General features: G+C 60.8%; 1 protein-coding gene across 1 annotated transcript; it reads left to right on the top strand.

Annotated features, from left to right (window-relative positions):
* Positions 1 to 4019: 4019 nt before the first annotated feature.
* LRRC15 (leucine rich repeat containing 15) lies at positions 4020 to 13885 on the top strand. Its single transcript, XM_057382593.1, has 5 exons — positions 4020 to 4286; positions 5096 to 5140; positions 6705 to 8431; positions 10752 to 11066; positions 11979 to 13885. Exons 1-5 carry the CDS (start codon positions 4283 to 4285, stop codon positions 13602 to 13604), a joined length of 3717 nt encoding a protein of 1238 aa, XP_057238576.1. The 5' UTR covers positions 4020 to 4282; the 3' UTR covers positions 13605 to 13885.
* Positions 13886 to 17292: the final 3407 nt, after the last annotated feature.

The raw sequence follows: 17292 nt of genomic DNA, 5'->3' as shown, positions 1-17292 counted from the left end.
TGGTGGTACCTGATCCTTGGTCCAGCAGGTGCCATCTGTTGGGGAAGGGGTGGATGCAAGGCACRTCTGCACACTGAAGGGGTCAGTTCTGCTCTCTTGGCTCCTGTACAGGGTGCAGAGTCATGGYTAACAGCCCTGCTCATTGTCCAGGTCCTGCTTCCAGGGCTGCATCTTCGTTGGGAATGCTGGGGTATGTCATCACTAGGCCACCAGTGCCCACCCAGCCACAGCTCACTCGGTCCCTTCAATTGCTTGTTTCTGTGGCAGTTTCTCCTGTTTTCTGTGCTTTAGGAAATTCTGGAGCAGTGGGAGCTCTGACCCACCCTGTGCCAAGCCATGAGWGTATTCAGTGTGTTTCCAGCTTGATGTCGCTACAAATGCCATTCTCCTTTGCTTGTTGGGRTTTGAATCCAGAGAGTCCCCAAAGCACAGGGGGTGAGGGGGTAAATTAATGAGCTGCTACCATAAGCRCTGGCAGTATCCTCAAGCCACCAGCAGCCACATCCCTTTCCTTGTGTTCCTGGTGTCCTGGTCCTTTCCATCCCACCACCTCTGCCCTGTGAGGCCAGGAACTGCTGGAGGACACTGTTTGCAGGGAGCAGTAAGCTCGGGCAGCTGCCTGTGAAACGCTGCTCAGCCCTCCAGTGCACAGCAGCAGGATCAGAGCCTGCACCTCGGAYCTGTGCTCTCCTGATGGCAAAGAGGAGCAGGGTGATGGCAGAGRTGCTTGGAGAAGGCCCCAACAGCTCTGTGGTTCAGGAGTGTGTGTGGCTGCTGGCTGCAAGGCAGGAGCATTGGGAGCCTGACATCCTGGAGCATTGGCTGTGTCTCCAACCAGCCTGTCCTGCCTGGAGCTGCTGATTTGGCAGCCCTGATACCAGAGCACTTCCCAGGGATGACTGGAGAGCCAGGAGGAGACGCAGCCAAAGGCACGGACTCACAGGACACGCCTGGCCACGAGTGTTTACCGACACACAGTGAGCASAGGGCCTGAAGCTCCTGCTTTGTCCCTGCTAGGGAACAGCAAACCAGGGATATGTTCTGCCTCCATTTTTGTAGCCAAAATCTGGGTTTGCACTGCCATGTGGGTGCTCAGGGGTGGATAAGCCCTGGCATAATCTCTTACTTGGGCCAAGGGGAGTGAGTCCCACTTCACTGCACGGTGGGGGCTCCTGTTCCAGCAGCACCCTGAGCCCTCCACCGCTGGGCTTTGAGCAATCGCTGCTGTGGGGCTGGAGCGCCAGACTTCCAGCTGTGCCTTTGTGTCTTTCTGAATGCAAAAAAGCTCAGGGCAGAGAGCCAGCGATGGCTGGCAGCAGCTCTGCAGCCTGCTGTTCACTCCTCTGCTGGCTTCCACTGGGAAGAAATGAGGCCCCTTCCCCCTTTGTGTGTTGGGAAGGGGTCCCTGGGGCACTTCACAGTGCCAGGGGGACTTTACAGAGATGAAGCTGATGCAGCAAACGCTCCGCAGTGTGTGAGCCCCRTGCCATCGCCTCCTGCTCCAGCTGCTCCTTCCCCCTTTCCCAGCGCACATCGGACAAGCTCTTTCCGCTTCGGATTATCTCTGCAGGCGGAGTTGGCTGCRGCCCCGCATTCCTTCCAGCCTAGCGCTGCTCTGAGCCGGGGCCAAGCCCTGCGTGCTGCTGCTATCGCTCCGGCCAGGGCTGAGCCTGCAGGAGACGGTTCTGCTGCTGGGGTGAACCCCACTGGAGCCTGAGATCCTAAATGGCCTTTTCCTTGAGCTCCAGGAGGGTCGTGGGGCCTGGTGCTGCTGCTTGGATGGAGGGTGGCCTGATGGCCATCCCCACTGACCATCCTGGGATGCACCAAAACTGCTGCTGCYCCCTCCCCATGTTCCCACTTTGTGTAAGCACTTTCCCAGGCAGGGGAGGACATGTCCCCGTCCCTTGGGGCAGATGCAGAGCATCATCTCGCCATGAGCAGTGAGACAGCCCTGGCCTTGCACTCCTCAAGCAGAGAGTGAAAATGTCACCAGGATCTCTGGCCCCGATCCACGAGCTCTCTGGTTTGGGCTCCTCAAAGGCTGGGAGTGGGTGCAGGGTGAGGCAGGGGCTGCTGCTGCTTCCCAAAGGGTGGGGGGACCCCAGCCCCAGTCTCTGAGGGCTGACTGCCCCTTCCTTCASCCCTCAGCTATGGCTTGAGCCTCTGGGTCCTGCTGCAGAGCTCAGGCACAGAGGTGTTCGTTCCCTTGTGCTGGAACACGGGGAGGGCTCCTTCTGTGGCCCCTAGCCCAGCCCTCCACCCTCCTCCTCGGCTCAGCGGGGTTTGGCCTGGAGCCCGGGACCAGCTGTGAACACCGGGGCCACCGGGGGGGGGTTTCATAGCAGGGTGGGCACTTAGCAGCAGTGCAAAGTAACTGGGGCGGTTCCAGGACCGCACTGCAGGGCGGCAGGGCCTGGGGAGGTCCCATCCCGCCCCAGGTGCCAATTCAGGCAGGAGCTGGAGGTGTGCAGGGAACAGGGCTCGGGAGGAGCTGGGGCTGTGTACTGTGAGTGAGCGTGCTCAGCTGCTTGGCAGATGAACAATGTTCTCTCCCGGCCAAGCCCACAAGCTGCTAATTTTAGCGATTACATGARTTTTTCCAAGCAGTCTCGAGTCCCTTGGTGATTCAGAGCCACTCAGCTTTGCTGCATCYGCCACCCTGGCCGTGGGGATGTGCTGGAGGTGTGCCAGCATGGACAGACAGACACGGGACTGCCCTGCTGTCCTGGAGAGCAAGGCAGACATCCCAAAAAAYAAATGATGCTGCTGTTCTGGGGCTCCGTTGTCTCCTTGAAGGTGCACGGATACGGCAGTGGATCCGCACCGTCCAGGGCTTGGTCGGGGGGTGTTCAGYCTCTGGCTGGTGCAGCTGGMGGTGGGAAAGGTCCACGGAGCAAARCTGAACCTGGGGCTTYCCTGCAGCMCGAGAGCCGCTCCTCTCCACAGCGCCCTGYGAGCTCCCGGCTGTGCGGAGCCGCCTCTCCCTGCACAGCGCTCATCTCACCTCAATCACATCCGTTCGCTGCCTCGGGGGCTGCCTCTCCCCCCAGATGTGCGGGGTGTGTACGGGCTGCTGTGCCAAGCCCCCACACCCTCCGTTCTCTCCCTTGCCAGTAGCCCGGGGCGAGCTGTGCGCTCACCTGGAGCGCTGCACGGGCTTGTGCCGTTTGCTACTCAGCCCTGCTTTATTTTCAGGGATGTCTCGAACACAATCATCTGTTCCAGCCAGGAGCCAGAGTCACTTTCCGGGGGCCGGGGTAGAGGCAGGTGGTTTTTTGTCAGGTCTGTTACCTGGGCTCCTCTGGAGGTAGGGACCGCAATGGGATGACTCCCCCACTATCGGGGCAGATGTTTGAGGTACAAAYTGCATCCCTGTCCGCCCTGGGGCAGCGCTGCTTGCAAGGAGGCGAGTCCGACATTCCTGTGTCGAACTGGGCTCGGGGCAGTGGTTTTTCGGAAGTGCTGAGGCTTGGTTCCTGTGTTGCCTTGCTGAAAAGAGCTTCTGGATGAGTCAGGGCGGGCAGGAGCCCAGCAGCGCTGGTAACGGGCAGAGACGGCGATAGGGCAGTGATAAGGCAGTGATAAGGCAGTGATGAGGCTGTGATAAGGCTGTGATAAGGCTGTGACAAGGCTGTGATGAGGCTGTGAGAGCCCTGCTCTGGTGCCGGGGCTGCAGCGAGCAGGCAGCTCCCAAGCCCAGGGCCTGACCTCCAGCTGCATTTCTGTCACAGAAGGGGGGAGATTATTTTGGGAACCGTGGTTCTGGGAAGCTGCCGAGTCAATAGAATGTGAACGAGAGCACTTGCTGGGCGGTGTTTCCCAAATGCCTGCTCTCTGTGCCCAGATGCCCGGGATTTGCCCCAGAACAGGCGGGGAGCATGGCCAGGGGGAGTTTGAGCCTCTGTGCTCGCTCCCCAGCCGGGGAGGGGTCCGTGGCCATCCAGCATGTCCCATGGCAGATACGCCTCCCATGCAGTGTGACACAGCGGTGGCCGTGGCCTCCGGCCGAGGTCTCACTGCCTACCATCTTCCCACGATCCCTGTCTCCTTGCGCTGAGACTGTCTGGGAACTCTGCTCTCCATCCCTGCCGTTTTTATCCTGCTCCGGTCCCCTCTCTGAGCGGTTCTCCATCCCTTCCCCTGCCCTGCACGCTCCCACCCCTCACACCGTGACACATTTCCTCCCCTTCTCCGCCGGCAGCCCCACGCTGTTCCCATCCTGAGCAGCTCGTCAGTGCCACCCGGAACCTGAGCAGGGGTTGCTGCAATCGGCGGAAACATGGGTGGGCTGAGACGGGATTAGGTGCGGGGAGGGGAAATTGCAGCTGCCCCGTGGGTAGCACGGGACTGCGGTGGCTCTCAGGGAGCCCACAGGGGCCACGCACGGTGCCTGTGCCGAGCTGCTGCTCCTGAACACCGCTCCCGGCAGTGCTGGACCGGGACTGCCCTGAGGAGGTGGGCGAGGTGGGCAGACCTGGTGCTGGGGACCATCCCGGTGCACCCGTGTGGGCTGGAGGGGGCAGAGGACTGGTGACAGCAGGGGAGGGGTGGCAGCAGTTGCTCCTGAACAAGTTGATGGGATGGCTCGGATGCTTTCCAAACAGCCCTGGGTGCCAGGCTCCATGAGCTGTGTGTCAGGACTGCTCAGGGGGCAGCGCAGTGGCAGCCACTGGGGAACAGCCCTTGTGCTGCTTTGGGGTTGMAGGGATGCCTGCAATGGGGGTTTCTCGGTGCCAGGGAAGGACAGGGCTGTGCCCAGCCATCTGGCTTTGCCTTACCTGCTCCCATGGGTCAGGACACCCAGCTGTGTCCCTCTGGGGACCAGGGGACTCCCAGGGATGCTGYCTGKGTGCTGGCTGTTATGAGCAGCATGTTCACGGGGCTTGTCTTTAAACGAGAGCACTGGGGTTCTGCAGAGGAAAACCCAAAACTCCTTCCTCGAGATGCTTGCTCTGCTGAGGAAATAGGAGTTGGAATCAGCTCTGCTCCAGCGCTTTCCCTAACCCCGCCACTGCCCCTGTGCTGATTCATTGATTTGGACGGGTTATATACTGGGAGGGGAAGAATGAACCACACTCTGCTCTCTTGCCAGCACGGAGCTGTGCTCGCTCAGCGCTCGTGGCTGCAGGACACTCGGGTAAGTCTCCTTCTCCTACTGCCCCTGTGAGTGGAAGCAGATCCCAGGGACTGATCCCAGGGCAGCTCCGAGGGTTGGTGGTGGAGTGGTGGGATCTGCACGTTCAGCACCTTTTTATTTGATGGAGATGTTTATCTCGCAAGGGCTCTCGGAAAAAGTGAGAACACTTAGAGGCTGTGGGAGCTGAAGAAGTTACATAGGTAGTATATCCCAGATAATGACCAATGGAGAAAATTGAGGGGAGCAAAGTAACATTTTGGGGGGCTGATGTTAGSAACAGTGAGATGCTGAGGGGCTGAGCAGTTAGGGAGCGTTCAGCCTCTTGGTCTGTAAGTTTTTTGTCCCTAGAAGAAAAAGAGAGATCAATTGTTTCCAGCTGCTTTTCCTGAAGGTTGCTCCAGTGCGGGTGCTCTCAGCGCTGCCTTACCAGGGAGTGACATGAGCAGGGCTTTTGATGTGTCGAGCTTTTGGGGAAGTTTATAAATGCCTTGCTATAAACAAAGCTGTTCTTGAATGCAGATTGTTTCCATATGGGAAACATAAACAGTGCTGGCTTGTGGAGAGTTCCTCCCTCCCTGCCTGAGAGCAAGAGTGTTCCCTGGTAGAGGGAGGGGAGGAAGGCGAGGGCTGTACCCCAGCACCCTGGGTGCCAGCTGGGGCACTTGGGCACCCCTGTGCTGCCTGAGTTGCCTAAAAGCTGAGCTGTGCCTGGAGCAGAAGGACTTGCAGGTTTTCTGCTTCACTTGTGCCACTTGTGTAATGTGCTGTTACTGGGGGCTGCTCCGTGCCAGGCTGGCACAAGGCTGCTGCTTTAATCTAGGGAGGGAGGAAACTCCCAGGCCAGCGCAGGGAGGTGAGGGTGTCCATGGTGTCTGTGCTTGTGGGGTAATGGAGAACTTCTCTGTAGGGCTCTTGCTTCCCTGGGCACCACCCCTGGGAGCAGCCTGCATCTATGTGCCCCCATCAGACACCCCCTGCCACAGCAAAAATAGGCCAGAGCTGGCCCTGGCAGGGCCACCCCGCACCCAGCCTGTGCTGGGGAGCTGCCAAGGGTCYTGTTGACTCAGGCTCTGGCAGGACTGGAGCTAAAGCATCCCTAGGCACTGCTGTTGGCTCTGCAGCAGGAGCTCAGAGCCAGGAGGGTGCTCAGGGTGCTGGGGCAGTGCTGGGACCCCTGTGGGTGCCGTGAGCCAGCTCTGGTGAAGGTCCTGGCTCTTTGGTGGTGCCAGCAGTGCTGCTGGAAGCAGCTCACCACACTCTGTAAAAGAGGAAACCACGCTCKCAGCTGCCACAGGAGCCAAGAGAGCTGGGACGCCAGGGATGCCTCTAATAGCTGTGGTGTGGCAGCCAGGCACCGTGGCCCCCAGCTCTGTCTTGCTCTGAGCTCCTGCCTGGGCTATGCCAAGCCTTGCCTGCCCTCAGCCTTCCTTGCCTGCCCTCCTCTGCTTCATTGCCATGCTGGGGGCAGGATGGCCCTGGAGAAAGCAGCACACATCCCTGGCAGTGGCCCTGGGGGATGGGGAATCACAGGGACTGACCCCCCTCTCCTTTGTTTTCCCTGCAGGCCCGATGGAGCAGGGGGCCTGGCAGCGGTGGCTGCTGCTGCTGCTGGGCATCCAGCTGGCCAGTAGCCAGTGCCCAGAGCAGTGCCAGTGTGTCCGCAGCGCCCAGGTCGAGTGCTCYGGTGCCGACATCACGGCGGTGCCCAGCCCCATCCCCGCCAACGCCATGACCCTGCAGATCATCAACACGCGCATCGCCGAGCTGGGTGACACCGCCTTCGGCAACGCCTCCCTGCTGATCGGGCTGCGCGTCGAGAAGAACCTCCTGTCGCGCATCAGCCCCGGCGCCTTCCAAAACCTGCCCGACCTGCGCTACCTCAGCCTGGCCAGCAACAAGCTGCAGGAGCTCCCTGTGCAGGTCTTCGAGCCGCTGGACAAGCTGGAATCTCTGCTTCTCTCCAGCAACCAGATCCTGCAGGTCGAGCCTTCCCACTTCGCCCATCTGAGCAACCTCAAGGAGCTGCAGCTGCACGGGAACAACCTGGAGGAGCTGCAGGAAGGGGTGTTTGACCAGCTGACCAGCCTCACCAAGCTCAACCTGGCCAGGAACAACATCGAGCGCCTGCCGCCCCGGGCCTTCGAGCGGCTGGCGCGGCTGCAGGTGCTGCGGCTCTACGAGAACCGGCTCCGGCACATCCCGCTGGGCACCTTCGATGCKCTGCCGGAGCTGCAGGAGCTGGGGCTGCACCAGAACCAGCTGGAGACGCTGTCCCCGGAGCTCTTCGTGCACAACACCAACCTGCAGAAGCTCTATCTGTCCAACAACCTGCTCACCACTCTGCCGAGCGGCGTCTTCGTGCCCCTGCACGCCCTCGCCAAGATCACCCTGCACGTCAACCGCCTGCGGGACATCTCCCCCGGCGCCTTCGGGCCCGCGCCCAACCTGCAGGAGCTCTGGCTCTACGAGAATGAGCTTTCCACCCTCCACACCGCCGTCTTCAGCAACCTCACCCAGCTGCAGCTCCTGGTTCTCAGCAAGAACCGGCTGCGGTCGGTGGCGCCGGGGGCGTTCCAGGGCTTAGGGGAGCTGCTGGAGCTGTCGCTGCACTCCAATGCCCTGCGCCGCCTGGATGCCCGGGCGCTGGAGGGGCTSCCCAAGCTGCAGAACATCTCCCTGCACCACAACCAGCTGCAGGCGCTGCCGCGGGGCCTCTTCGGGGCCACCCCGGGGCTGCGGCACCTGCAGCTGCACTCCAACGCGCTCGAGTACCTGCCTGCAGGCATCTTCTCCCCGCTGACTGCCCTGCGAGAGGTGAGGCTGCACAACAACTCCTGGCGCTGTGACAAGGGCATCCTGCCCCTGCAGGGCTGGCTGGAGGAGAACCCCCACAAGGTGGGTGAAACACCCCCGCTGTGTGCCCAGCCTCCCGCCCTGCAGGGCATCCCCATTGCCAGGCTGCAGCGGGACCAGTTCCTYGACCCCCAGCCCCCCACTGCTGCTCCCCATCCCAGCACCCTGCTCCCTGCTCACACCTCTGGGGCAGCGTCACCGGAGGATTCCTCGATGAAGCCCCTCACGGAGCTGCCAGCCTCCCCACAGGAGGAGGAGGAGGAGAAGGAGGAGGAAGAGAGGGGGCAGTGGGGGCTGACACGCCTGCAGAGCGGGGTGGTGATAGCAGTCATCGTGCTGGTGTGTGTGGCCCTGCTGGCCGCTCTGGTGGCACTGGTGGTCCATGGCTGCAGGAAGAAGAGCCACGTCGTGCTCATGAGGATGAAGGCGCCCAATGAAGCCTGAGCGTCTGGCAGACCCTGAGGGCGGAGGTGCTTGTGGGGTCAGAGGACATGACGGTGGCTCTGCAYAGCTGCCCTTGCTGACGGGGACGGGGCAGTGTCACGCTGTGTGCTGTGTGTACCCTGTCCTGCTCCGCTTTGCCCTGCCCCTGCTCCGCAGCGGGGCTCCCACTGAGTGCCCTCCCCAGCCCTTCCTGCCTCCAGTGCACCTTCTGTGCTCATTCCCTGCCCGGATCCAGCAGCGGAGGTGTGGGATGCACAGMGGGACCCCTCAAGCCAGGAGCCACATCCTGGCCGTGATGGTGCTTACCCCAAATAACAGGGCTTCCCCATCCTTCWCCTTGCATCATTCCCTGCAGGGCTGCTGCCCTGGTGCTGCCTGCTGCCCTCAGCCCTGCCCAGCCCCTGTTCCCCACCTCCTGCCCCCGCCATACTCCCCTGCCCCTGTCCGGGCAGGCGGTGTGAGCCATCACTCCGGGCCAGGAGCAGAGCCAGGCGAGCTGYGTGTCCTTGTGCTGCTGTCACCCGCTGGTGCTGGGCAGGGCTCCCTGTGGGGCTGGGTTACTGCCAGGCTGGCACACCCTGAGCGTCTCAGCCGCGACCCAGTTGCCCTCCCTGCCTGCAGGCAGGGCAGGCCAGAGCACAGCCAGCACCTTCCCTGCTCCCTGCACCCGCCTGCTGTGCACCAGGACAGGCAGGGGCAGTGCTGGAGAGGAGGAGCATCCCTCTGCCCTCACTGCGTGCTGGTGCTGACCCTGCTGCGGCCGTGCCCCCGCCTGCAGCGCCCTGCCTCAGCCCCACAGCGTGCCAGGGGCTTGCACTGGCCCCACGGTGAGGGTAGTTAGAGGAGTGGGACCATGGGTGGAGTGTCTGCAGGGGCTGGGAGAAGCTCCTGTCCTTGTGCCCCTGTGCTGCTGGAGCATGTTGGGGCTGCCTCTACCGCACCCCATCCCTGAGCCTCATTTCCTCAACACTCTCCACCAGCTAGTGAGAAACCTGGTCCTGCTCTGTTTGGCAAAGCTTCTCCAGTCTCTTCTTTCCCCCGTGAGTGCCCTGCTGTGTGTGCCCAGTGCTCCTGCCTGCTGGCAGCCCTTGGGCAGGGGGATGCTGGCAGCACAGGGTGGGGCTCAGCCRGCACTGGCTGCTCTGCAATTTGCAGATGGGTGCCACGCCATCCCCCACAGCACCTGCAGCCAGCTGCCTTCTCCGGCTGCAGCACGACCCTGGGGGATCCAGCTCACCTCCGTGTGTGACACAGTGGCACCAGGCTGCCTGAGAAGTGCTGCTCTGGGACACGTGTGCGTTCAGTGCCCWCYCCRTAGTGCTGKMTGCTCACAGCACYTCGTAGCCASTGCTGGCACAAGCAGCTCCACRCTGSTGCCTGTGATGGGCCACTGCTCTGRGCWGGGTCCTGCATGGGGACAGGAGACACAGGACTGTGTCACGGGGCTGCTGGGTGCTGATGTGTGACCTTCCCATTAAAGTGCCATTGTCCACTCCGGGTGCCAAGAGCTGTTTATTCACTCCTTCACGGTGTGCAGCAGGGGAATGGCCCAGCAGGGACAGGGGCTGCACTCCATTTCCACTCCTTGGAGATTTTTAGAGTGCTGAGGAAAATTTGTCTAGGCTGGTGAGGATGGGGATCAGTGGGCTGTATTTGCACAGCCCTTGCTGGTGTCCAGATTCCAGTCTGGGATGCTGGACCAAGGAGGGCTTTTGGAGAGTGAGCTGAGACCTCAGTGAGCCTCTCAGTGTAAACACTCACTGTGTCCTGCACTGCTGGGGTGCTGGGGAGCTTGCTTGGCTCCCTTCAGAGCTGCCTGCCGCTGGGCTGTGTCAGCTGAGTTTTTCCATGGGTCACAGTCTGCTCCATGACACTGACTGTGTAAAGTGTCCCTCCTCCTGCCCCTGGGGTGCCTCCATGGTTGCTGCCTGCCTGATCTGTTCCAACACAGGCCCTTGCACTGCAGTTCTTATTGCAGTGTGCCGCTCCTCCAGACAGGCTGAAATTCCCAGGGAGTCCAGCTGATCCATGGGTCCCTCACCATCCCTCTGCTGGCTGGGCTGCAGAGCCCCTGGTGACCACCACGATGGGCCCACAGTGGCCCCCTCCCCACAGAATCATAAGGGTGGAAAGGAACTCTAAAATCAAATCCAAGTCATTTGCCTTGCTAAGCTGCACTTGGTCCCTTCTCTTGTGGCAGAGGTATTTCAAGCACCATTTCCCAGAGAGATTTAACAAAGTCCTAGGGCTCTCTTAGGGGGCTTCTGGAAGCAAGCATGCTGATGTCAGTGTGGGACTGGAGGCCCCGTGACAGCAGCACCCTGCCACCATCCCAGGGCCAGTGGATGTCCGGGGCCAGGACCCYACTTCCTTGCCAGGATGCTCACAGGCGGCTGCCTCTGGCCTCACCTCCAGTCCCCCCGGGGCCGGGTTATTTTTCAAAGTGCTTCAAGGACACGGGTTGTTGTTGCCGATAAGCAGCGAGGGGCAGCTCCGCCCCAGCAGGAACAGCTCGTCCCTGCCTTGGGCTGGCTTCCCATCCGCCCCAGAAACACCGTCCCATCTCGGCAAGCGGCATCTCTGCAAATCTGCCGCAGGTTCAGCCACCGTCCCCGTGATGCCACACGTGGTAAGTGGTGGGAACTCTGTTTGGGTGCTTTGGGGGGCCTGGGGCACACGGGAGCCACTGTTGGCTCTGGTGAAGCAAGGGAGAGGGAGGAAAGGAAATGCCAAGCCCAGCAGTGCTCTCAGGTGTGGGTGTAAGCCCAGGAGAGCTCCAGGACAGCTCCACTGCCATGGGATGGGCATTGCTGTGGGGAGGGCAATGTCCCCATCACGAGGCAGCCACCAGCATGTATCCCAAGCAGGGAGGGACTTGATGAGCTCTGGAGGCCACTGCCTCAAAAAATGCCTCCATGGGCTGGCAAGAGGTGTTTGGTCAGGCTGAACATCCCTCCATCAGGTTTGGTGCTGCCCTGATTGCTTGTGGAAAAAGAACTACGTGATGGGCAATCAGAAATGCAAGTGGTGGAGCCCACTGTGTGCCACAGCACAGAGCAGCCCTGCAGTGCTGCCCCCATCACCCACCGTATGGGCAGCATAGCCCTGGGTTCACATACTCTCCTGTCCCAGAGCCTGGCTTTGTGCCTGTGAGGACACCTGATGAGGGTACAGGCTCCCCCAGGACTTGCACGGACCCACCCAGGTCCCACCCCAGCTGCTGCTCTTTGGGATGTGGCCCTGGTCACCTTTGGTGAGGGTGGCACTGCCCCAGTTGTGTCCTACAGTGGGCTGGGGCACAGAATAAAACCCCGGGAGACATTTGGTAGGGAAATGCTCCCTGTTCCTGCAAAGGCAGTACTGGGGAGGTGCTGACAGCTGGGGAGGGATGCCCCATGGCCAGGGCAGCCTGTGCTGGTGGTGTCCCAGAGGTTGATCCCACAGCATTTCTGGCTGCAGAAGCAGAAGCTTTCCCCAGCAGCACGGCCTGYGGGAGCAGATTTCTGTCAGGGCACGGGGTGAGGTTTGGCTCCTTCTCCAGTGCAGGCTGGTGATGTGTGTKCTGCTGGGGTCCCTGCTGGTGGGGGGGCTGCCCCCATCCTGCCCCCCATCCTGCCAGTGCTACGACACCTCCAAAGTCTTCTGCTCCGGCGAGAGGATGCGGGAGATCCCGGAGGGCCTGCCAGGGAGTGCCACCCAGCTCTTCTTTGTGGAGACAGCCCTGAGCAGCSTCCGCAGCGGGGACTTGGGCTCCAGCACCACTCTCACCAAGCTGGTGTTCATCAAAAACCACATCCAGGAGCTGGAGGCTGGCGCCTTTCAGGGACTGCCCAACCTCACGGAGCTCGAGGTGTCAGGCAACCCCTTGCCGGCCGTCAGCCTGGGGGTGCTGGCGGGTTTGAGCAGCCTCAGCAAGCTCTCGCTGGGTGCCAACACCATCCGCACCCTGCAGCCGGGGCTCTTCACCGCCTCGTGCCGCCTGCAGGACCTGCGCTTGTCGGACAACAGGATTGAGGCGCTGCCCCCCGGCATCTTCCGCCCGCTCCGGCGGCTGCAGGCGCTGGACCTGTCCCGGAACGCCCTGGCTGAGCTGCCGGACGGGCTGCTGACCCCGCTGGTCACCCTTCGTCTCCTCAAGCTCAGTGACAACCTGCTGGCACGTGTGCCTCCCGCTGCTTTCAGGGCTCTTGGCCAGCTGACCGAGCTCCACCTGGATGGCAACCGGCTGGAGGAGCTGCCCTCGGGCATCTTCACCGGGCTGGGGAGGCTGCGGCGGCTGCAGCTGCAGCACAACGCCCTGGCCAGCCTGGCCCCCGACATCTTCACGGGTCTCCTCAACCTCACTGTCYTGAGCCTGGAGGGCAATCGCCTGGCCACCCTGCCCGCCACCCTCTTCGCTGGCACCCCSGGCCTCCTCCACCTCTCGCTGGCTCGCAACCAGCTGGAGACGCTGCCCCAGGAGCTCTTTGCCAACCTGTCAGTGCTGGAAAGCCTGGTGCTGTCGCACAACGCCATGGATCACCTGCCCGCTGGGGTTTTCCAGGAGCTGGCAGGGCTGGCAGAGCTTCAGCTGAGCCACAACAACCTCTCCAGCCTGCCGGCGGGGCTGCTGGCCGGGCTGCCCCTGCTCACCGCCCTGCTGCTGGACCACAACCGCCTGGCCCGCCTGCCCCCGGGGCTCTTCGATGCCAACGATGAACTGGKGCGTGTGGGGCTGTCTGACAACCCCTGGGTGTGTGACTGCCGCCTCTCCTACCTCCTGCGCTGGCTCCAGAGCTTTGCTGAGCCCCTGATCCACGGGCAAGCCTTGTGYGCCAGCCCAGCCGCTCTCCAGGGCCAGACCCTGCTGGAGGTGCCCCGCGGGCAGCTGGAGTGCCCGGGAGCGCACGGTGTCCCCYCGGAGGGAGGCTGGGACAAGGATGCTCCGGGGCAGTGCACCTACAGCAACCCCGAGGGCACTGTCAGCGTGGCCTGCAATGCCACAGCCTGCCAGCAGCTCAGCCTTCGCCTCCCTCCTCCTCCTCCAGGGCAGGAGCGGGGCTTGGGGCCCGCGTACCAGGGAGCCTGGGTGCTGCGCTCCCGCTGTGGCACGCTGCAGGTCAGTGTCCTTGTCACGGCACACAGCGGGAATGAGGGCACGTCRCCAGCTGTCCCCACCGTGCCCTAGAGCTCAGGCAGCCTCTGAACCAGCCTGGGAAACMAACAGCACTCCGTCTCGCTCTGCTGCCACTGCCACGGCCACAGCTGTCACCGAGCTCTCCGCAGCAGCTGGCCTGGCGGTGTTCATCCTCCCAGCTAYGTGTTTCCTGTGTATTTCAAATATAATTAAAACGTATCTATTTTTTCTGTGCAACCAGTTCCCATGGCGGAGAGAGGAATCGTTCTGTTGGCCCCCACAGTGTATCTGGGAGAGGCAGTGGCGGTCACTCTGGTCCTTTGGGGTCCTGTCGGGGCTGTGCAGGGTGTGGCACTGGTGCCTGGTGGTCAGTGGGTGCCCCGTTGGCATGCTCAGGGTGTGCTGTGTGTGCCTGCTGCAGCCACCTTCCCTCAGCACTGCAGAGGGAACAAGGGCCGAGCTGCAGCCCGGAAAATCCCTCGGGACAGAGATTTGTGGTGTCCAAAGGAGGTGTGGGCGAGTGCTGCTGGTTGCCCAGTAAGAGGTTTGAGCTGCCTGGCTGCAGGGTGAGCTCCAGCCCAGCTGTGCACCGGCAGGGCCCCCCACCCTGCCAGGGCTTGGTCTGCAGCTCTGCAGCCTGAAAATAGAATATGGGAAATTCCACAGAAACCAGAGGAAGAACTTTACTGGGAAGGTAAGTGGAACAGGTTGCCSAGCGATCTTGTAGAGTCATCTCTGCATATGCTCAAAAGCCATCTGAACAGAGCCCTGGGTACCCAGGGAACCCTGCTTCAGTGGGGAGCTTGGAACAGGTGACTTCCACTGGTCCCTCCTGACCTCACCCATCCTGTGATGACGATTCTGTGACCTTGGGAGRCGCGACACAAAGTCCCAGCAGCGCTGCCCACCCAGGGGTGACAGGTGAGGCGGGTGCTACCCCGGGAGGGCGAGGGACGGTGCGCACGGGACTGTGACACGCGTGTCTGTGCGTGTCCGTGTGTCTGTGTGTCCGTGTGTCTGTGCGTGTCCGTGTGTCTGTGTGTCCGTGTGTCTCTGTGTGTCCGTGTGTCTGTGTGTGTCCGTCTGTCTGTCCATGTGTCCCCGTGTGTCTGTCCCCGTGTCCCCGTCCATGTGTCTGTCCATGTGTCTGTCTGTGTCCCTATGTGTCTGTCCGTCCCCGTGTGTCTGTGTGTCTGCCTGTGTGTCTGTCCGTCCCTGTGTGTCTCTCCATGTCCCCGTGTGTCTGTCCGTGTGTCTGTCTATGTACCTGTGTGTCTCTCCATGTCCCTGTGTGTCTGTCCGTGTGTCTGCCCGTGTGTCAGTCCATGTCCCCGTGCGTTTGTCTGTGTCCCCGTGTGTCTGTCCGTGTCCCATGTCTGTGCTCGCTGGTCCGGCGGTGTCGCGGCACCATCTGGCGGCGGTGGGGACGGGGCTGTGCGGTCTCGGCAGAGCCGGGGGAGCTCTCCCTGTTCCCCGCCGGGCTCCTCGGGTCCCTATCCCTGTCCCCGGCCCTGGCCCAGCCGTGGCGGTCCTGGAGGGGGCTGTGCTGGATCCGCTGCTGGGCTGTGTGTCCCTGGAGCCCCAGGGGACCAGAGTCTCTGTGCCACCTTTGCCCCACCTGCCCTGGCGGTGGGCTGACATCCTAGTCCTGCTCTGGATGCTGGATTTAAGAAATGTGTGTAGGTGGCACTTARGGAYGTGGTTTAAKGGTGGACTTGGCCGTGCAGRGTAAGCAGTCAGGCCYGAKGATCTTAGAGGTTTTTCCTGACCTTGGTGGTTCTGTGTCTGGCAGCCCCACGCTCCTGGGAGGAGGCAGGTGGGCAGTGCCGCTCCCCAGACACAATCCTGCCCCGCCATCCTGCTGCCTCTCRCCATCGTGGGACTGCCACCGTGCTGCAGACATCTCCCAGGTGATGCTGGCGTGGCTGCCTCCATGCCTGGGCAGGGGTGCTGTGGTTGGATGCAGCTCCCCAAACCCGGGCACAGCTGTGGCATGGTGGACTGGGCAGCTGGTGACAATCCTGCTGTGAGCTCTGTCCCCTCARCCACACCAGCTCCTGCCACCCTGCAGCTTCTGGAAGAGCCTGGCATCCAGCAGGAACATGGAGGGGTAWGACATTGATGTTGGAAAGGGGTAAGGCTGTTTAAGATGTGCAGTAGTTTGTTTTTAAACTTCCCAAGAAAAGTGCAATGAAGCCCAGCAAGCAGAAGCTGAGCTTTTAYAGAAGCAGGTGAAAACAGAAGAAGACATGATTAAATGTAATCCATGCAATCACCCATTTGAAACCATGGATATCCTGTCACTTTAGGTCTTTGCATCAAAAAGGGTGTCCCACAAGATTCTCTGCACCACCAGGAGCTCTGGGTGTCACTGAGGGAGGGCTTTGGCTTGCGTTGGGGTGCAGCACACAACACTACAGCCAGCAAGGTGTGGAGCTGTGGGGCTGAGCACAGAGCCTGGGTGCTCTATCTGTCCAGCCACAGAYGTTTCTAAGCATTTAATGTTTATAAGCATTAAAAAATGCTTTCAGAACTGCTTTCATATGCTTTCAAATGCTTTCATAACTTATCCTTTAGCTAGATAAGGCAAATCCTGAGGAATGAAACTGCTTTCTGTTGTRTCAGTGGAGATACAGGACCGCAGAGAGCATTGCCTGCAGCACAGGCTGGCCTGGMGATGTTCAGGTTTCCCTGGATGTTCAGTCGAGTGGTGCCAGCAGATAACGCCTGGGGAGTACGTGACTGCGGCCCCTCCGAGGGGTTTGTGCCGTGGCCTTCCCCGGCCATCCCTTATCTGCACACACACAACTGTGTCCTGGCCTCACGTGAAACCGAGCCCCGTGCCTGGGGCGTGGATAAAGAGCTGGCCAGGTGATGGGACCCCCGGAGGGTGTCCTCCCTGCTGGCATGGCATGGCTCGCTCTGCTCTGCTGGCTGAACTCGTTTGCAGGTGCTCAGCCGAGTAAGTGATGCAAAATGCTTTTTCTTTTCCTCTTTAAAATGTGCTGGGGGGGAGGGAGGTGGTGTGGAGGGCTGTTGTAATTTCCTTGCAGCGAGGGGCAGAGGAGGCTGCAGTGCCATGAGCTGGGACCATCCCTGCCCGGCTGCAGTGGGGGACAAGCAAGGGACTACAGTGAGGGTTTCAAAAGAGCCTTGCGGTTCAAAACTCTCTGTTTTCATCCCCACACACCCAGACATTTTCACCTGCACATTTCTCTCCTTGCACTGTCCCTGTAGCTAAAGTGGAGCAGACACTTGTACAGCCACAGCCCCACCTGAGCCTCCCTGGGGACAGGATGGGCAGGGACCAGCAGTTCCTTCTGCCCTGGAAACCCTGGAGGGCAGCCTGTGCACAGATTGCACCTCCCATCCATTTCTCTTCAGACCCAGTGGCTTTCAGTCTTCTGTATTTGCTGACCTCTCAACATTTATTTTTTTAATAACTTCTTGTAGCAAGTTTACCCTCCCAGAATACATTTTTTTTTTGCACAGCCAGCATTTGATGGACATCTAAGAAGCAACCCATTCCTCTTTTCTCTGCTCCCACACAGGGCTGTGAATCAAAAGTTGGAAATATGGTCCCAGTGAGGTGCTCATGGCAGTTAAACCCCATGTAATGTGTTAGCTGAGTGTTTCCAAATGTTTCCATGAAAGTGGCGGGCTCTACTAGGTTGTGCATCAGTGATCGCTTCCTACCTGCAGGGTCAGAGCCCCAAATGTTAGGCAATCAAGAGTCCAT

Source organism: Malurus melanocephalus, unplaced genomic scaffold (assembly GCF_030028575.1).
Source record: "Malurus melanocephalus ecotype Western Australia unplaced genomic scaffold, MMel_1.1 scaffold_576, whole genome shotgun sequence".
NCBI lineage: Eukaryota > Metazoa > Chordata > Aves > Passeriformes > Maluridae > Malurus > Malurus melanocephalus.
Note: the sequence above shows the minus strand (reverse complement) of the source record. Positions and strands in the feature narration are given on the sequence as shown.